This window comes from Pan troglodytes, chromosome 21 (assembly GCF_028858775.2).
Source record: "Pan troglodytes isolate AG18354 chromosome 21, NHGRI_mPanTro3-v2.0_pri, whole genome shotgun sequence".
Taxonomy (NCBI): Eukaryota; Metazoa; Chordata; class Mammalia; order Primates; family Hominidae; genus Pan; species Pan troglodytes.
This window is the reverse complement of record NC_072419.2, coordinates 22813895-22835860: the sequence shown is the minus strand read 5'-3', so window position 1 is coordinate 22835860 and position 21966 is coordinate 22813895. Positions and strand designations below refer to the sequence as shown.

Genomic DNA, 21966 nt, shown 5'->3' with positions numbered 1-21966 from the left:
GAAAATTTCACTCTGAGATCATTAAGAAATATTACAATATCAGCAGAGAGAATGCTGACTATATTTCTAATATGCATACATATACATATAGCTAGCTAACTTGCTAGATGGATGATACTCAACGCTTTCATAATTCCCAACCCTGGGATTCACGAATAATTATAAAATAATTTATATTATAAAATAGCTTAAAAGATTTAAGTAAATACTAATTGTCTTAGCTTACTCTTTTGAAAATTCTTCATATAGATCTGTTTTTCAACCAAAAATTTAGAGGCTTGTTGGTTGAACATCCAAAATAAAGCTAATTACTTGGGTTTTTAGACTTCACAAGCACTGAAGAAGGGAAAGACAAATTTCATTGGAAATCGGTAGGCCTCAAATTATTGATTTCATTTTTTAGTGGCTTAGTCTTGCTTTGGCTGTGTGGGCTCTTTTTTGATTCCATAGGAATTTTGTCTTTTGTCTTTTGAATATATTTTATTCACCGAATTGCAAAACAAGCTTGCCATTATGCTTTTCTTAGGCCTAAGAAATATGCTATTGTAATCCTCATTTGTTTGTTTCCTGTGTTTTACTCTACATAACCAAATTTCATAATGAGACAAAGTAGGCCATAGGGCTGTTGTTAAGCTCTCCTTCAGCATTCTCTAGGCCTATCATATCTGTCACAAATATCCAATTTATTTGACCTCAGTCATCATTTTTAACTTTAATACACAGTTTTCCCATAAGAGCTCAAATATCTTTGCATCATTTCCCACTCCTGCTGTAAGGATAATAGCTATAACAGGAAAAGATGCCATTTTAAGGGTTTTCTCATGAATACTGCATTTCTGTTTGTGTCTGTCCTTTTTCTGTTCTACAACCTCTTGAAAAAGTAATATGTTTCATTATTATATCAGGCCCCATTTTCCTTCTGCACATCTGAGCCTTACTTCAAATGAGAATACTGTGAAGATTTCATAGGAAGTAAGATACCTTCCTCAAAAGCAGTATAGCCAAGATAATAGGTAAAATATCTCCATGGTATCTAAAGTGTTACTTCTAACGCTGTGTAGGGAGATTTTAATCATCAGCATCTGAGTTATAGAATTTCAGAACTGAAATGAAACTTAAACATCTTGGTTCAATTTCTTCATTTTCATGATGATGAAACTAGGAACTAGAGAAGTTTTTATACATTGCTCCAGGTTATACAACCAGCTATTTGCTAAGCTGAGACTTGAAATCCAGTTGCCCCAAATCTTAGGTTATTAAAAGAAAAAGACATATGGTGTTAATTTAACTCTTCCATTAAATTTGTAAAAAGAATAATCATTTTTTACTGTTTCTATAAAAATGATGCATGTTCATTTATAAAAACTTTACATAATACAAGGAAATATAAGAAAAAAAGGAACAGATTATCCCAAAATGATTCTATAAATATGATTAATGTTACCATTTAATGAACATTATTTTAAGTATCTAAATGAATAGGCACAGATAAGAGGATGGAGATGTAGATTGACAAAAAAGAAATTAAAATCGAAGAATAGGGAAAAGAGTGAAATAACTTTACGACATTGTGTTTATTCTAGATATGCTATTTTTAAGTATAAACATTACATTTAATTTTACTTGAACAGAAGTGAAAGAAAATGAAAACTGAAGAAATTGCTGAACTTCAAATTAAATTTTCTTCACCACATGATATATTGTCTCTAAGATATATGTGACTTTAAGATTATTTTTTAAATTGAAATGTTAAGGTCACTAGTTTTCAAATGATGTGTTTCCATTTTATAAATTACCAAGTGACTCTTCTAACAGAGATAAAATTATTTTCTCCCACCTCCCAATTTTTTTAAGTTATATTCTGAGATCTTTACATTGTGCTATCTTGTGGTTGGATATTTTGGTCATTCAGTATGTTTTTGAAAGATGCACCTTGATGTGTTTTATCTGAGTTCTTATCTGCTTGAGAATGTGTATTTGTGGCACTCGAAAGACCCTTTGGTTAGATATAAACTTTTTGGGTCACATTTCTTTTATCACATTTTATTTTGTGTTGTTATTTTCTCCGCTCTGTGTGCTGCGTGCTAATCTGTTTTTATTGTGCTTGTTCTGCACTTGTTCCTTCTACTGGGGCTTTCATTCCCATCGTGTTTTTGTTTCTTCCACCTCTTTCTTAAGTCCTGCTGGCTCACATTTTTTTGTGGAAGGAAGGAGGGTGCAGAGGCACTGATTTTTTTAAAGTTTTTTTTTTTTCATTTTAGAATAGCTTTAGACTGTGTTTTTGCCTTTTAATTTGCCTTGTAATATTTTGTTGAAAGCTAGACACGATATATTGGGTAAAAGGAATTGAGGTAGATTGATTTTTAGCGCGAGGTTTTATGTTTATCTGGCTAAGATATAGGCTAGGTTTATTGATTGATGTAGATGTGGTGTCAGAGGCTAAAATTTCCTGTAGTGCCCTTGTTTTTGTCTTCCATTGTTGTCTTTGGGCTTTCCTGGAGTCTTTTGAAATAGGGTCTGAGGCTTGCAGTTATTTCCGCTGTAATCCCTGTTACACAGCAGCCTCATGATGTGATGGTAAGGTATGGTGAGAGGAAGCCTTCTATAGTCCTAGGGTAGTTTGCAGTCTTTTCATGAGCCTGCGTTGAGTGTTTCACCTAGCCCTGGTCAGTTAGGCTCTGGTAAAACCTAAGGTAGTTAGGTTCTGGTAAAACACTTTCTCTCAAGAGCAAGCCTTGTGAAGGAGAACAGAGAGCTCTGGGAATATTTTAAAATGGTTACTTTTTCCTTCCCCTGCTCGATACCCCAATGTCACAGTGAGAACACATCATTTGAAAACTAGAATCCAACTTCACAGTGAGAACCTGGTGGGGCTCCTGGAAGTAAAACTCTCAAAAGTGTGGAGACTTCCTCAAGACTGGCCCCCCTCAGAGATTTTAACAATCACACTAGTCTATATTTGAGCCTCCAGAGATTCTGGAATTACTGTTTATAGTGTTTCTACCAATACTGGCTCTAGCAGCAGGCCTCAGTGCCAGGCTGAGTTATGATTCTCTGTGTCCACCTGTCTGTCTCTGCAGTCTGAGGGCAGTAGTTTGCCCTGTGATCTCACTTCTCCACTGGATCTAAAAAGAGTTGTTGATCTTCATTTATTTTTCAGCTTTTTTCTTGTCATGAGGACAGGAGTAACTTTTCAGCTCCTCGTGTGTAGGATCAGAAACCAGAAGTCCTATTTTAGAATACTTTTAGATTTATAGAAAAAATCTGAAGATAGTACAGAGTTCTCATATACCATACTCAATTTCCCCTAGTATTAACATCTGCCATTAGTATAGTACATTTGTCATAACTAGTGAACCAATACTGGTACATTATTATTAACTAATGTCTATACTTTATTGATATTTTCTTAGTTTTTACCTAATGGCCTTTTTCTGTTCCAGGATCCCACCCAGGACACCCCATTATATTTAGTCATTACGTCTCCATAGGCCCCTCTTCACTGTGACATTTTCTTATACTTGCCTTGTTTTCAGTGACCTTGACACTCTTGAGGAAGACTTGTTATGCATTTTTGGGAGGGAGACCGCAGAGGTAAAAATGCCATTTTTATCATATCATCTCAAGGATATATACTATCAGTATGTCTTACCACTGTTGATACTTGATCACGTGGCTGAAGTTTCTCTACTGTAGAGTTGCTTGTTTTTCTTCCTTTCCACACTGTATTATTTGGAAGAAAGTCACTATGCATGGCACACATTTCAGGAGTGGGGAAATAATGGGCTACTTTCTTGAGGGTGAAACATCTACATAAATTATTTGGAATTATTCTGAAGTGATAGTTGAGTTGCCCATTTATTTAATTCTGTCATTCTATTTTGGGTTACCCACCGATACTTTATTTTATTTTTCAAAGTGAATCTGAATCCCCCATTTATTTATTTATTCAATTATTCTATTTTGGGTTATCCACCAATACTTTTTCTTTTTAATTTTCTTTTTCAAATTGTCTCAGCTTTGGCCACTGGGAGCTCTTTCACTTGATGTCTGTGTTCCTTTGAGACACCGCGTCTTGTGTTTTTGTTTTCAAGCACTTCGTGCTTTCTGGCGCCATAGGTTGCTTCAGGCTCATCGTGTATATTCCCTGCCCCATCCTGGAATCAGCCATTTCTCCAAGAACTGGCTCACTTTGCTTCCTCTTTATTACCCTTATTTTCTCTTCTTTCAATGTGTGTATTATTTACTTCTTTGGGCTCTGTTTAGAGATGGATTTTGTGGTTCCTACGTGACTATTAATTCTCTGAATTCCTCCTGGGTAGCTTTGGCTGATCCCACTTACGGTGTATCCTCTTGAGCTGCCTTTTGCTTATGTTTCATTCAATGTCACCTCACCTCACCCTTTTTACACATAGTTTCAGTTTTGGTTCCTTCTAATTATTTCTCATCTTTAAGGGAAGTGGACTAATTGTTGTGGGAAAACACCAGTACTTTGTGGGAGCAAGGAGGGGCAGAAGCTGGGGAGGAGGAGGGCAGCTATGGCATGCGCAGACCACTTAGAATTGTCCTGAAACTGTTTTCACCAACTTTTTCCTTCACTTTGAGACACATCTTCTCTTGTTTTCTGGTTCATGGGGGCTGTGGAGTTGCTGGCTGTGGGCGATAAAGCCAAACGCTTGCTCTCTGGCATCTCCTGCCTCTGTCTCTGGAGACAGGGACTTCCCCAGGCTCCTCCTCTCACAGCCCCTGCTCGCCTTCCTCCTTGAGTGGAATTGCATCCTGATCTTTTTCTCATCCTCATATTTAGCATGGGCAGAATGCAGGTGAGGGTGAGGGTGGCAGGCCACCCTTGTCTCCCGTCATCTCTTCTCTCTGTGATGGTCTTCTGGATGCTGCTGCCTGGCCGACAGTTTGAGCTGTGGCGGTTTCCCAGTTCAGAGACAGTGTTTGCGGTGGTAGCAGTGCTTTTGAAGAAGGTGAGAGGAACAAATCGAGTCATTGCTCCACCATCTTTAACCAGAATGGTTTCACCAATTTTTATGGTTTTGCAGAAAGATTATTTTTGGTGCAGTCATGCTTTTCAACATGAGACTCTCTCCAAAAAAGTTGTAAGGGGAAATGATGATGCTTGTTCTTTACGAAAATGAAACCTTACAGAAAGAAAGAAATTCTTTTTCTTCCATTACTGAATCCCAAGTATCTTGAACATTTTTATGTAATTCAGAAATACTTACCTGAGACGCTTTAGAATGTAGTTGTTGAGAGGAATATATAGAACTTCAGGAACTTTAATTTCTTTAAATATAGGACACTGTATCTCCTTTGTCAGAGGCTACAGAGGAAATCCAAGAGTCTCTCCACCTACAGATTGTCATTCACTGTTCCTGACAGTACTTCTCATGAAAATCAAAACTAGAATATCTGTTCTGTTAGAAAAATGAGGCAATAAAAATGAAAATGTGTAAATATAAAGTACTTGAGAGGGAATGAAAATGTTCAGATAATATTTCTGATTTAATTTTAAACTTTTTATTTAACGTGAGAAATCAAATAAAAGATGTTGGTGTGTGGGGGACATGAGTAGAGAGGTCAGAGACAATTCAGAATCACGTCTTCTCTGAACCTTTCTTATATTCTTAATTTGTTGGAAGTGTTACATTTCAGAAAACAGCACTTTCAGCAAAATGGAAAAGGTTTTTTGGTGTTCGGTTGTTTTCTTTGGTCTTCCAGGCACAGTTATTTGTCCTGACCAGTGTCTCTTTTGATCTTGGTAAATTGTCCATTTTTAAAAACTATTTAGGCAGTTTAAATCATTTACACTTCAGAAATGAAACCTACAGAGAATTGCTTTTGTTGATCTATTTTGAAATAAATGAGGCAGTAGCTTTGCACTTGTGGAGAGAAAAAAAAGTCCAGCCCTCTTCTGTACTCTGGCCATCTAACCCATGGTAAGAGGTTTAGCTATATTATTATTTTAGGAATGAAGTGGTAATTCCTGCGCCTGCTCCCCACCTTCTTCATTCCAGTCATTCAGCAGGTCAGCATCAGGGCCCTCATTTTTCAGAGACTCCTTTATTTGAGCTGAGGAAGCCCATCCAAGTAAAGATGATGCTCTTTTTTTCTTTTTGGAAGATGGACTTAGGAATGTGACTATAATATCTTCTATGTTAGCTATTATTGTTCTCCAAATGGCCTCCTGTGCCACCTGCCCTGCTATCCCAACACTTTCACTATTTTAATGTAGTATGTTTTAAAATATAAGATACTTCTAGTTTTTGTTTTACTTTTGAGTGCCTTAAGAAAAATATTCTTTTGAAATGGATTGGCTTAGGTATAGCTGATCAGCAACCATCAAATGAGATATTTTACTTGGCAGATAACGCAGCTGATGGAAAATGAAGCGACCCCAGCAGTCACTTAAGTCTCGAAGTTTTTTTGTTTTTTTTTTAAATTATACTTTAAGTTTTAGGGTACATGTGCACATTGTGCAGGTTAGTTACATATGTATACATGTGACATGCTGGTGCGCTGCACCCACTAACTCGTCATCTAGCATTGGGTATATCTCCCAATGCTATCCCTCCCCCCGCCCCCACCACAGTCCCCAGAGTGTGATATTCCCCTTCCTGTGTCCATGTGATCTCATTGTTCAATTCCCACCTATGAGTGAGAATATGCGGTGTTTGGTTTTTTGTTCTTGCGATAGTTTACTGAGAATGATGGTTTCCAATTTCATCCATGTCCCTACAAAGGACATGAACTCATCATTTTTTATGGCTGCATAGTATTCCATGGTGTATATGTGCCACATTTTCTTAATCCAGTCTATCATTGTTGGACATTTGGGTTGGTTCCAAGTCTTTGCTATTGTGAATAATGTCGCAATAAACATACGTGTGCATGTGTCTTTATAGCAGCATGATTTATAGTCATTTGGGTATATACCCAGTAATGGGATGGCTGGGTCAAATGGTATTTCTAGTTCTAGATCCCTGAGGAATCGCCACACTGACTTCCACAATGGTTGAACTAGTTTACAGTCCCACCAACAGTGTAAAAGTGTTCCTATTTCTCCACATCCTCTCCAGCACCTGTTGTTTCCTGACTTTTTAATGATTGCCATTCTAACTGGTGTGAGATGATATCTCATAGTGGTTTTTATTTGCATTTCTCTGATGGCCAGTGATGATGAGCATTTTTTCATGTGTTTTTTGGCTGCATAAATGTCTTCTTTTGAGAAGTGTCTGTTCATGTCCTTCGCCCACTTTTTGATGGGGTTGTTTGTTTTTTTCTTGTAAATTTGTTTGAGTTCATTGTAGATTCTGGATATTAGCCCTTTGCCAGATGAGTAGGTTGCGAAAATTTTCTCCCATGTTGTAGGTTGTCTGTTCACTCTGATGGTAGTTTCTTTTGCTGTGCAGAAGCTCTTTAGTTTAATTAGATCCCATTTGTCAATTTTGGCTTTTGTTGCCATTGCTTTTGGTGTTTTGGACATGAAGTCCTTGCCCACGCCTATGTCCTGAATGGTAATGCCTAGGTTTTCTTCTAGGGTTTTTATGGTTTTAGGTCTAACGTTTAAATCTTTAATCCATCTTGAATTGATTTTTGTATAAGGTGTAAGGAAGGGATCCAGTTTCAGCTTTCTACATATGGCTAGCCAGTTTTCCCAGCACCATTTATTAAATAGGGAATCACTACCTGACTTCAAACTATACTACAAGGCTACAGTAACCAAAACAGCATGGTACTGGTACCAAAACAGAGATATAGATCAATGGAACAGAACAGAGCCCTCAGAAATAACGCCACTTACCTACAACTATCTGATCTTTGACAAACCTGAGAAAAACAAGCAATGGGGAAAGTCTCGAAGTTTTATGCAGGATTTAGATAGATGAAATTGCTGATACTCAACAGTTTTTAACTTACAGAACTGGCAGTTTCATCTTGTCCAACCTGAGCTTATAGATAGCAAGGCCTAAGTGGCACTGTTAGGATTCTCTAAAGAGGAGACATGGAGGTGGTTTCTACTATATCAGAGGGAAGGGATTCACTCACGTTGCAGTTGAAGCTGTTTCTGATGGAAACATCATTATATTAATGGGGGCATGTTTTTCCTATACTTTACATTATGGCCTTGGCTTTCTTCTTTGGCTTGTTCATGTCCCAGCCCCACCTGTAGGACCTGGGCCCATTAGCTCACATTTCTATCATGAGCCACATTGGAACTTTTGCAGCTGTTCCTTTTCTCCATCCTACCCGTTCTTTATTGTAAGGATAGCTACCATTATTCTTAGCTTTTACTTGGAGAGGGGTAAGATGATAGTTGCTAACTAACTTTGTATGTCCTGGAATGGACTTCTGGGGAGCTCCAGCCCCATCCTGCTTCCTGCTGTTCTCCACTGCTCTGCTGACCCTGGGCAAGGGTGCAGGTCCTCAGCAGGGTCCCATTGACAACTCTTGTTGGAACTGTTGATGACTGCCTTGGAGTGGTATGTTCATGTTTCTGGTTACATACACTTAGGAGGAATCACTCTTTTTCATCTTTACCCTAGATCCCCAAAGACTTTGCAACAGTATCTTTCATGCACTGCAGACGCTCCTTACAGCTTTGTCCCGAGAGGCCTGGAGTCAGTCCTGACTTTGCCCCCATGACTCTGAGCCTTTCCAAGTCACTTAGCTCTGGGCTTGGGTGTCTTCAACTCTAAAGTCAGACAGTTAGTTGAGTATCATGGTCCTGTGATTATAGGCCTGAAAGTCACTTAGAATTGGCCTTTTCCTCCTAAAATCTGAACAACAGTGTTGCACATAATTTACACATAGTTATTTCACAGGCTGAATATTAATAGCACAGAATGCTTCCTCCATCTGGGTCTGGAGAGGGAACGCCACTGTTGACTAGCAGGAGATGTGAATGCTTGCTCCCTCCCCGCTTCCACTGCGTAAAGTCCTTTTATTGCACGACTTCTGATTGAGCATGTGAGTGTGACTATAAATTTCCCCTGACAGAAACCACATCACCTCATCAGCCACATAAGAAAATGACAAAACAACCAACTGTGAAAGCATGCTTGCCAAGCTTTCAGCACCACAGCATCGGGGGAAGCGGGAGGCACGTTTGTACTGGAGGAGATGGAAGCTGGAGGGAGCCAGAAGATGAGCTCTTCTTGTACCTGTCTTCTCTGAGCTGCAACATGGGGGGAGTGTGTTTGTGCCAGTGAGTCCAGGTTCCGGAAAACCCTTTGCTCCTTGAAGCCATGTCACTACGGCTTCCCAGTGGATGCAGAGAGGCCACAGGGGAATGTGGGCGTGCCACTTGCTCAGTAATTACCAGATCTCTAACAGCTATTAATATAGCTAAAATCCAGTCACTAAATCTTCACGGAATCCTTTTAAAGTTTGGTTTCATTTTCTGTGGTTTTATTTCAGCAGAGAATACTTGGGCTCAGAGAAATGTAGCTAGTAAGCTTGTTAGTGGTCAAGCCAGGATTCAGACTGGGTCTGTCTTGCCTCAGTGCCCATGGTCTTTCACTTTACCTTGAACTGATTTTAAAGTTGATGTCAGCCAACTAAACATTGGTGAGAAACAGAGATGGGGAAACCCATCCCTTGGTGTTACCTTCAACCCACTCGAAGGTTTCTCTGCTTTGGTAGAAAGAACACTAGGGGAAATGAGACAAACATCTGCCCAACTTCAATCAACTTTTCAGACAGGCTATAAAGTCATCAAAGACACCTTTAAGAGAGTGAAAAGGGGGAATTATTCTTACTTGAGGAAAAGGCAGACAACAAATTTAAAAATGGACAAAAGGGTTGAACAGACACTTCCTAAAAATGACTAACCAGATGTCAATGAGCAGGTGAAGAGATGTTTGACAACATCAGTCATCAGAGAAATGCAAATATGAACCACAGTAGACATGACCCACCAGCATTGCTAAGAAGGACAACCACTGTACCAAGTGCTGGTGAAGATCTGGAGCAACCACATCTCTCAGTCACTTCTGATAGGAGTGTCAGTTACTAAAACTGTTTTGGAAACCATTTGATAGTTTCAAATACAGCTGAACACACACACACTCTATAACCCAGCATTTCCAACACGTAAGAGTATGACTATCAGAAATATGTACATATGTTTATCAGAAGATCTATGGGAAAGTGATCATAGCAGCACAATTCTAGTAACCACAAACTGGAAACTAACAAAAAGCCCAACAGCAAGATAATGAACAAATACATTATGGAATGTTCACATGGTGGAATACTGTACCACAGTGAAAATGAGCAAACTATTGCTATGCATAACAACATGGTTGGATCTCACAAACATGATGCTGAACAAAAGGAGGTAGACACAAAAGAGTTCATACTGTATGACATCTTTTGCATGAAGTTCAAAAGTAGGAAAAACCAAGCAATGCTATTGTCATAGTGTCAGGCCTGCGTTAACTTTCGTAGGGGTGAGAGGGAGTGCCTGGAAGGGAGCAAGTGCAGTTCTGGGGGTGCTGGCAGTGTTCTGTTTCTTGATGCGAGTGCTGGTTACACAGTGTGTGCAGATTTTGAAAATACATCTAGTTCTTCCCTTGTGATATGTGCACTTTTCTGTATGTATATTATACTTTAATACTATGTTTTAAAAGTATTATATATACAGATGCTAGTCTTTAATTCTTGACTCCCACTGTGGCAATATACATTTAAATCAACTTAGTGATTTGCATAGGCATAAAATTGGAATTTTGTGACATATTGTGCCCTACATTGTGGGAGAAATGCTCATTTTTTCTTGGTAATGCTTCATTGGCTTCAATTTGTCTGGTCCTGACAAATTGAGAAAGGAAGGAAATAGTGAATTCTGCAACTGCAGCAATTATTGCTACTTAGCATTTATTCAGCCAAGGCAACACTGGCTAGTTGGATTCTCATCAGATTATAGAATCCTATCTTGCCTGGGAATCTGTAGTAAAACTTATTGTTTATAATTTTTGTACATTCAAGAAGAAAAGCATAAGAGAAATACTATGAAATGCTAAGATCAGGCTAAACGAAATCTGAACCTTCATTTTTAGGAAACAAGGTGAAAAGATGGAAAGAGAAGTCCTCTTTTCACATGGGCAGTCTTCATTCACAGTGGCAACTGAAAAGGCAATACTGAATATTTAGAGAACCTTAGCAATAGTCTGAAAACGATTTTATAAAATGTTCAGGTAGTATGTAGGTTGAATTTTCAAATTCTTATCTCAACACAAAACTAATTGGATTCTAGTAAAAAAAAAAAAAAGGGTGGGGGGACTGAAAGAAGAACAAACATGTGTTTTAAAAAACAAAAAGTATAAAATACCACCTGGCACAGAGTCTGATATGTCATCTGAGACAGAATGTTGAGAATCAGATTCATTCTTCCATGGAGTTCCCATTGTCCTGTCTTCTCATTTGACCACTGGGGAATGTGACCCAAGGTTGCTTTATCTGTTGAAGGTCACACAGTTGGTGATAAAGCAAGGCAGGACCCACCATCTTTAAACTTTCAGCCTCTTTCTTTTCACCCCATGGAAGAGATTTCAAATAATAGATTAATAATAGCCCAACAATTAACAGGTATGCTATTAATGCACGTCTTTTAAAATGTCTATTTCAGCTTGCTGCCCTTGAATTTCCTCCAAAGAAACTATTTGGAAATAAGGATGAACGTGTGATTGCTGAGAGACGAAGTCACTTAGAGGTAACAGAATTAAGCTGTTTTTCCTCTGTGTATGTAGAAAATATACCATCTGACCGGTAAGAATTGTTTCTGTTAAATACTATTAAATTTCTTCACAAGTGTGAAGATGCTGCCTCATTAACACAGGAGATGGCAGCAGTAGATTATGAAGATATGATATCAGCTTGTTTAAAATACAAGTCCTTATCTTCCTCTGGTCTAGCGGAACATTTTTCTTATTTTTAAGAAGATGCATTTATTCTAAGGGTTAGGAAGCAGGATGTGAGTGAGAACTAAATATTCACCATAGACAGATGGTACGTGATACAGGATGAGAGTACAAAGCTTTCTGCAAAAACTTGGAATTAATTAACTGAAAATTTATAGTATTACATCATTGTTGCTTTTTCAGGAGAGTTGGAAGCAAAAAGACATACCTATTTTAGTCATGGGTAGGTTTCATTTGACTTATTTTAACTTAATCTTCCAAGCCAACTACATGTAGAACTCTGGTTTAACACAAGTGTTGTTTTTCTGACTGCCTCACTGCCAATGCACATTGTTGACTGCTTTATCTAGTTTGTATTTCTTTTTTGGGATATAGTTGCTTATTTGGTTGGAGATGCTAATGAGGCTGAGTCTTTTCACTAAGGCAGGGACCAGTTGTTTTCTTTAAGAATGGTGAAAACATGATCATGGCTAGTCCTTGCTTGTTGGCCACTCTCTTGCCATTGTGAACCATTGAGGCAGACAAGGGACAGAAGTGCAAATAGCTGATGACGACCTAGTGTTAGCAAGCTTTCAGGGAGACTCTCAGAGTTCCCCTTGCTACTTCATTTGTTTTTGTTTTTGTTTTTGTTTTTGTTTTGTTTGAGACGGAGTCTCGCTCTGTTGCCCAGGCTGGAGTTCAGTGGCACAGTCTCAGCTCACTGCAACCTCCACCCCTCAGATTCAAGCGATTCTGCTGCCTCAGCCTCTGAGTAGCTGGGATTACAGGCGTGCGCCACCATGCCCAGCTAATTTTTATATTTTTAGTAGAGACGGGGTTTCACCATGTTGGCCAAGCTGGTCTCGAGCTCTTGACCTCAAGCCATCCTCCCGCCTCCATCTCTCAATGTGCTAGCATCACAGGCGTGAGCCACCGCGCCCAGCCCTTTGCTACTTCTTTTAAGAGTAATAATAGTAAGACCTACTGGAAATAAAGTCAAATAAGGAAAGTCCTGAGAGAGCCCTTTCTGGATTGTGAAGTGCTGTATAAAAAGTAGGTATTCTCATTGCTGGTGACAGCCAGTTAAAATTGGCTGCCCATGGCATGCACTTAATGCCACTGAACAAGGATTAGGGAAACATCTAGAGGCTGGAGGTTCTCGTGAGAGCAGAAGGAGAGAAGTGGGAGCAAAGGAGAAATTGAAGACTGGGAGGTTGTTGTCTATGAGGAGCATTTTAGAGTTTTGAGATATTGAATATAGAACCACTCTGAGAAAAGAGGAGTTTCGGGATACAGCCATGCTTAGAGGCATTTGAGTTAGACTACAGAGTTACACATCTGAAGAAGTAATTCAACCTAGAATGGCATGATCTTATACCCAACTGAAGAATTTGTGTTCAAGGAAAAGATTATTGTGGTGAGTCTGCTTGATCAAGTTTTCTCAAAGGTTTGATTGTATCATACAAAAAAAATTAAAAAATTACAGTAGAACTAGGGATGATTTTCTTTACCTAACTCTTCCCTGCCTTCATTAACTAGACCTGCCTTTAATGGAAACATGGAGAATGATGGTTTATAAACTTGTTTTTATATGCCAACAGAAAATAAATTGTTGTCATCCCTGGCTACTCAGGGCTCTTGTTAAACTCACATGGTGCACAGCTGTGCCATGACAGATTGGGCATTTTGTGTGCCATGCATTTGTGAGCACAGCACTGGGTACCCTTGGTTTTCCATTCCAACTTCTTGACTTAGAGCAAAGTTCAGGGCACTCTTTCATTGTTAATGCTTTCAGGTGGAACCTGTGTTTGTCCTTTTGGCATCTGCTGCTTCATCACTGAACCCTTCTAAACCATCAGCTGTTGATGAGCAGAGTTTTATGTTAATGTCTCTGCCTAGGCAAGGAACCCTTCCTTCCCTTGGCTGTGACTGTTATTTATCTGTGGCATTATCCTCTAGAGAACAGCTTCCACACCTTATGGAAATAAGCACTTACTTTTGAAATTTAATGCATTTCACCTAATGTTGACTGTTAAATCTTAGAATATTATCTTCTTTTCAAGGAGCAAGTATAAGTAACCTTCACTTTAATAGAAAGTTAATCTGAGATTCTCGAGTTAATTCCCTGCGACTATTTTCATATGAAAATCATATGAAAATCAACTTAGTTATTTTCCCTGAACTTCCCATTTAATTCAACAAACATTCATTTAATTCCTTACTACATGCTGGAGACAGTGGTAGGTGTTACATAGAATACAAAGACAAATGAGATATTTCCTTTCCTCTAAGTGTGTATGTTTAAATTCCTATATGAAACTTTACCTAGTCATATATATAAATACATAAACACATATGGATTCAAGTAAGACACATCTGCACTAGCTGATAAATGTGATGTCTGCTTAAAAGAAGTTATCCAACTGATTATTAATATCCAGAAATGCAACTTTCTGAACCTCACCGTGATATAGCTGTATAAAATAGTGTTTTAAGTAGGCATTCAGTTGTGTTTTGATCTTCCATTAAGATATTTCTAAGATTTGGACCTTGTGTTTGAGTTCATTAGCAAAAAGTGTAAAATGTTTTCATGTTAAAGACATAAACACCATTTTGGCACTCTCAAGTTATAAAAGTTAAGTCTGTTAAAATATTTATTTTTAGAAATGATGGCTAGGAACAGAAATTTCTCACTGTCGTCAGATGTTTTGGAGATTAATTTTTTTACCTTGGAGCAAGGAGCATTGGTTATGTGTCTGGTGGTGGGTGGTGATAGTGTAGGGGCTGGAAATTGTAACATTTAACATATTGCACCACATAAAGGCAAGAGTAAGAATGTGATGATGGTAAGATAGTAAGTAGAGGAGTATAAATTGGGTCATAAGGGCTCATCTCATTGCCAAACTTCTATCTGCTCCACTGATACCTAGCCAACTTTAGTTTGTAGCTGGAGCAGTTTTTTCAGAATCTGGCTAATAATTGCTTTACATCTCATGCTCAAATGCTCCCAGCATTTTTGTTCAAAAAGAACTATAGAATCTTTGAAGATTTCTAATGTGGGTAGATCTCCCTACACTGCCATCCTGGCCCAGCTCAACCAGTTCAGTGTAACTGTGCATGTTGTGGGCAGACTCTGCCCTCAGTCAGTCAGAGGCTTCTGCTAACAACGCTCCTCATATGTGACATGCTTCCCAGGCTCCAGACATTCCTTCCGGTAGCCCTGACAGCTGCCTGGGAGACATGTGTTGGTAGATAGAGCAGTGGAGGTAACAGGAAAAGAATGTACCCAGTCTCTGATGTGTTAGTTTGAGCAAAAGTTGCTTCTTAATGTATTTTCAGTGAGATAGCGTAACTTAGGTCAAGCCATTAGAAACTGCCATTGTGTTGTAGGCCAGAAATGGTGGAGTATCAGCAATTTCATATGCTTCACATAGTGCCTGCTTTCCCACATTTGCTTGCTGTTTATTAAGGCCAAGCATGAGTGGAAAATGCTTATGATATCCTGTCACACATTCCTCACAACCAACTTGGTGAGTTCTGCCATTATCTTCATCTTACAGGTGAAGGCCTATGTCTTGGGGAGGAGAAAGAGGGTCACAAAGGTAGTAAGTGGCAAAGCCACAGTTCATACTCAGTTGTCTTTTAGAACAAACCCCTTCTTTTAATCAGCATACTCTAAGTTTGGAATGGAGTTGGTTCTTCCTGTAAAGAAAGGCCATTGCTGTTGAAAAAAGTCACCTCCCAGTGTTATCACTACAGTGTTAACTAAGATCCACTGTCTAATTATTTATTCTTAAGTGCCATTCCAGTTATTCAGCAATTATTGAGCACCTACTCTGTGCCAAGCAGTGTTCTAGAACTGAAGAAACTAGTTAATAACACAAGCCCCTTTCCTCATCTCTTAACTAACCATGACAGTAACGATGGCTTTTATTTATAATCTTATTTTCGTTGTTTAAGGAAAGATATTTATTGTGATTGTTGACTTCAAATATTCACTTTGTGAGTAATAAAAGTTTCTGAATCTCTGTTGCTTACAGCTTTGTTTATTTATGAGATGTCACATTGTTCTTGCGCAGATTTAAGAGTATGTCAAATTCATTAAAGTATAAAAAAGGATATTTTATGTGAATTACTGAAAAATATAAGCTTAGAATATCTTTAAAGACATTTTCATGGCTTTAAATATTGTACATATTATATAAAATATACATATATAATATACACACATACGTAGTATATAAATATGTATATCCAAATGGATATCAAATTGAGTTCTAATAAATGTGGTATATAGTATTTCTTAACCACGGGCCTGAAACATCTGAAGCTGAACCATATGGTTCTAGAATATTCTATTTCTCGAACTGCCAGTGGTAAAGGACCAGGTACTTAATTCCATCACTTATCAGTACTTTGGCACAATGAATGACAATTAATTACAAGAAAAAATAAATAAAAAGGACATACAAAATAGAAGCACAATTCTTTTCTTTATTATATGTAGATTCAACAGACATAAAATTAGTTAAATTGCAGTAAAAGTGTCTGAAACATGGACCACACTTTGAGTAGCACTGCTTTGGAACATTCATGAAACCTCACCTCTACTTCTCTAAGACTCCTGTCACTTTTTACCTGTATCAAAAGCTATGTTTATGTCTCACATCTTCCCTGCTGTGCTCTTCAATACATGAAGTTGGCAGAATTGATGTCTAATTCAATTCCTAATCTCCCATTATACTTCACACATGCTTCACCTTCACTGAATTATCAGAAAATCTGGCCAAATTAGCCCCAAGTTAATGAGTTTTCTGTTTTATTTTTGTTCATTGATGAAAGGTGCATTTTGGGTTATTAATTTCAGAGAACATTATTATCTACTTGGAAATATTTCTACTAATCATTTTAATAATCTGTCATTACAAGGAGTAACTATAATTAATGAAAAAAATGAAATCCTCTAAAACCACAAAAGTTTCCAGAATAATACAATCACTTTTGGAAGTAAGAAGCTGAGCCATCCTAGGAAATTTTCTTCAAAACTGCCTAGAAAACTGGAGCAGCCAGCAGCTGAAATCTACCTCTTCTGTCCCCATTTTCATCTCTTTAGCTTGAGCATTAAGATAGATCGAAAGAAATGTGATAGCTAAGAGTGTGGACCTTGGAGCAGATCATCCTAGTTTTGAGTACTGATCTGCTCCTTTGGAATTATTTAATGTCACTGTTTCAGTTTCCTTCTCCGAACAACGAGGATAATAATACCATTTTCCTAGAGTTGTACTGAGAATTAAATGTGATTGCATATACAATACGGAATCTGGTACAAAGAAAAACACTCAAAAATGTTCGTTGGTCCTGTGATGATAGAGATGATTGTGGTGGTGGTGATGGTGATAATGATGACAAGGAAAATGATGGAGCCTTATGGTGCATTTCAGAGCTGTTTTAAGAGCCAGGGGAAGGCAAAAGAGCACCACTCCCCAGCAATCATGAAATGTAACAATAGCAGTATCTCAGTTTGTTATATTTACTTGCAAAGTCAATGACAGCAGAGACACTAAAATCGTGTCACTATTCTTATTCTTGATGATTCCTGGAAGATACCGGAACTCTTGCTGTAATACCAGCCTGTCTTTCAACCTATAAGATTGTAATCTGAAAAATAAAAATGACTTTCTGAAAGATTTAATCATGGTGGAGCTGTTGTCCAAAACGATAAAGATTAGAGGCATAGGATCATTATCTTCCAGATTGACACAGTGTTATTTACAGCTACTTAGTTCTCTTGGCATGTCTACCAGGTCATTGACTGCAAGACTGCCCACTGTGAAGTCCCTGGCTGACTTGGTGTATGCCCTGGACTTCTGCTTGTCAAAGAAATAGATAAGTATCAATGAGTTTCAGCCAAAAAATCCCAGGAATACATCTGGGATGTATTTTAAAGCAATGTTAGATTTATTGATTTACCACAACAAGGAAGAACCATGTGAACCACAGGAACCATGCAAGCTTCTCAGTAAGAAGGTATTAAAAGGAAGTTATTAAGAATTTGGACTTGTATTAGGTAATTTGGGGAAGAATGCAGGAAAGCAGGGCTTTGTTCTGGATTGGATGCTGGGGGCAATTCTCTGATTGAGTGTATTAATAATTCTTACCCAGAAAGCAGGAAGAACAGAGTGAGGTTTAAAACATGATTGATAAGCCAAGATATGGAATCAACCTAAGCATCCATTAATGGGTGAATGGATAAAGAAAATATGGTATATGGAATCAACCTAAGCATCCATTAATGGGTGAATGGATAAAGAAAATATGGTATATATACACAATGGAATATTATTCAGCCTTAAAAAGGATTTGCAGCAATATGAATGGAACTGGAGGTCATTATGTTAAGTGCAATAAGCCAGGAACAGAAAGACAAATATTGCATGTTCTCACTCATATGTGGGAGCAAAAAACGTGTATCTCATGGGGATAGAGAGTAGAATGGTGGTTACCAGAGACTGAGAAGGGGATGAAGGTGGGTGAAGAGAAGTTGGTTAATGGGTACAAAAATACAATTAGAAGGAATAAGTTCTAGCATTTGATAATACAGTGTGGCTATTATAGTTAATTATCACTTATTGTATATTTCAAAATAGCTAGAAGATATGAATTGCAATGTTTCTAACACAAAGTAAAGAAAAATGAGTTGATGGATATTCCAGTTACCCTGAAATTACACATTTTGTACAGGTATCAACATCACATATAGCCCCAAAATATGTACAACTATAGCATATCAATAAAAAGTATGGTTGATAAAAAGCACTATATTAGCCCAGAAAAGGAAATATTTGATTATATTTGATCACAATGTTCATGTTTTTGTCTTTGATCTGACACTATTATGGAGTGGTCTTTTTTTTTATTTTTAGTTTTTGGGCTTGATCCTTCATGGTCACAGAGTAACCTTGTCTGGCGTTGATATTCTTTGAAATTGTTTGTGGTCCACGGGAGAACAATACAGCTTAGCTGTGAGAATGCCAGGCCGGTTCCTAACTGCTTTTCTTTTATTTTTCTCGCAGTAAAGGGATGCCCAGAGTTTATAGGCATTGTCCTGTCTAATGGGAGATGTTAACTAAGTGAAGAACTGTTTCCAAAATAAAGTCTCGGTAGTTCAAATGACTTATCTGCCAAATACAGGTATTAGTAATGGCTGTCAGTATTGATATATCACCACCACCACCACTCCACGGCCAGCAGTCACCTTTCTGGCTTATGGTGCCTGCAACACACAGCCTAGTTTTTCCTGACTAAAAAGACTTTCTCATTCTACTTTAGTTTTATTTTACTCTCAAACCTCAAATTTTCAATAATAGAATTATTTGGTTTAGACATTTTTATAGATTGGGCCTTTTTGGTTTCAAAGTAAATATCAAGAAGTAAAAATCCTAGGATTTCTGAGTTTTCTCAGTCATTTACCTATTGGAAAGATATTAGGCAGTTCTACATTTAATGTTCTTTTCATCTATTCTCTGCTGATCTTACAAAACATATAATAATAGAACCATTATCAAACATAGAGATTAAATAAATACCTCATAGGAAAAACTGTTTTCTTCCTCATTTAGGTTTTTATTTTTTTCTTCTGGTTATCTGGTTATTTACATTAGCAGGAGCTGTTTTCTGTTATTAGTCCATTACTACTATCATCAGCAGCAAAGCATTTTTGAAAGGTGTTATGTTTAGTGGCTGTTGGAGTATTCAAGGAAATTGAACTGGAGTGTGGGGGCTTTTCCATGTTGGTGGCTCTTGGAGTCAGAGAAGCTGAAGATGCTGCAATCCTGAGGCTAATTGCCTGTCAAATCATTTTATACAACAGAAATCCTATGTATATGTGTTAGTGCTTTATGAATGCACCAATGAGTGAGAGTCTCCAATTGGAGGGTATGTGGGAAAAATCTCACTTTGGTTTTCATGAGCAGTAATTGGTGTAAGAGGAAAGCAAAATTAAGACAACTATTCTCAAGAATAATAACAACTTCTAAACTCAGATGGAAGTCTAGGGGAGAAAAGGGAGGACTCCCCACACTGTCATCAAACAGTTGTACTCTGCCATTTTTCTCCTTCTTATTCCCCAAATGACATTCAGTATTGAGATGATGGCTAACCACTCAGGGAATCAAAACACACTATAAGCCGAAAGTTGTTCTCCATCTTTGGGCTCCCAGGTTAAACTCTAAGCTGGAAATCAGGATCTTCATTTCTTTACTGATCGTGTTTTTAGTCGGCCAAAACATCTCAGGGCTTGGAATACTTCCCTCAGCTCAGATGTATTCTCCTCAGAGAGGCATGCCCTGCCCACCAAGTAGAAGCAGTCCTGGCCCTAATGCCATCCACCAGATTTCCCCTGTTATTTCTTGGTCACAGCATTTATCAGTTGTTGGAAAGTTTTTTGCTTGTTGATTGGTTGGTTTTGTTACAAAGTATTTTATGTTTTATGAGAGGCTGAGTTTGTGAAGACAGGATTCCAGATGCTTCATTCACCTAGAACAGTATCTGCCCGTTAATATGTCCTCAGTAAATATTTGTTCAGTGTCGAGTTAAAACCGTGTTGAACAGCAAATAGCAGATATTTGTTCTGACAAAAAAATACAAAAAAATTCAAAATGAGAGCACATTTGTAAACATGGGTTTGAGTGCTTGCTCTACCACATTGCAAAATGCCACTGGGCAAGTTATTTAACCCCTCTGAGCATCATTATTCTCAGTGCAAAACAAGGATAAGAACAACTAGTTTTCAGGATTGTTGAGGGGATCAAATGAGAATGGTATGTAAAAAGTACCTAATAGAAAATATAGTCTGTAATATATCCTCAGTTGATATACAATAAAGTTAAAAGCATACACTATAGAGCCATTAGATCCGGTTGTGAATTACTGCTCTGCTACTTAATGACTGAGTAATCTTGGACAAGTTACTTCTCTGTGAATCAGTTTTATTACACATAAAATGGAAATAATATTACCCATCTTATATAGTTGTAATGGTTAATGAAATAATTCATATAAAATATTTGGATAGGTTCCTGATACATAGCAAACACTAGAAATGATTATTGTTTTTTTAAGCTGTTGCTACTTTGCAGCTGTGTTGTAGTGACTTACAGTATAATTTTACAAGTAAACATTTGAAATCCTAGCTTATACAATAAGACAAGAAAAAATATATACTGATTGGAAAGTAAGACATAAAACTGTGTTATTCACAGATGACGTGATTGTTTATGTAGATAATTTGAAAGAATTAACAAAGAAAAAAACTCCTGGAATTGATACATGATTGTAGCAAGCTTGTAGAATACAAGGTTAATATATAAACATCAATAGCTATTCTATATACCAGCAACAAACAAATGGAATTGGAAATTAATAACATAATACCATTTACTTTAGCATCCCCCAAAACTAAATACTTGTTTATAAATCTAACAAAATATGTACAAGCTCTATATGAGTAAAACTACAAAATTCTGATGAAGGAAATCAAAGACAAACTAATGAAGAGGTATTCCATGTTCATGGGTAGGAAGACTCAACACTGTTAGGATGTCAGTTCTTTGCAAGTTGGTCTATAGATTCAACTCACTCCCAATCAAATTAGGAAGACTGACACTCCCAAACTCCAATACTTAATACAGAGCTGCAGTAATCAAGACAGTGTTGTACTGGTGAAAGAATAGACAGATAATGGAACAGAACAGAGAGCCCAGAAATAGATATAATTAATTATCTTTTGCAAAGGAGCAAAGGCAATAAAATGAAGTAAAGATAGTCTTTTCAGCAAATAGTCTTTTCAATAAATGGAACAATTGGATATCCACATGCAAAAAAACCAATCTAGACACAGACCTTATGCCATTCACAAAAACTAAACCGGATTATAGGCCTAGAAGTAAAACACAAAACTATAAAATTCCTAGGAGATGACATAGGAGAAAACCTAGATGACTTTGGATGTGGAAATAACTTTTTAGATACAACACCAGTGACATGATTCATGAAA

General features: G+C 37.6%; 1 protein-coding gene across 7 annotated transcripts in view; it reads left to right on the top strand.

The window, feature by feature from the left end:
- The window catches only part of KIF16B (kinesin family member 16B), a 302464-nt gene that overhangs the window by 250583 nt on the left and 29915 nt on the right, over positions 1–21966 (top strand). For all 7 annotated transcript variants that reach the window (XM_009436832.5, XM_063803041.1, XM_009436829.5 and 4 more), the window contains one exon: positions 11642–11725. In XM_009436832.5, coding sequence (XP_009435107.2) covers positions 11642–11725 — 84 coding nt within the window. The remainder of the gene's footprint in view (positions 1–11641; positions 11726–21966) is intronic.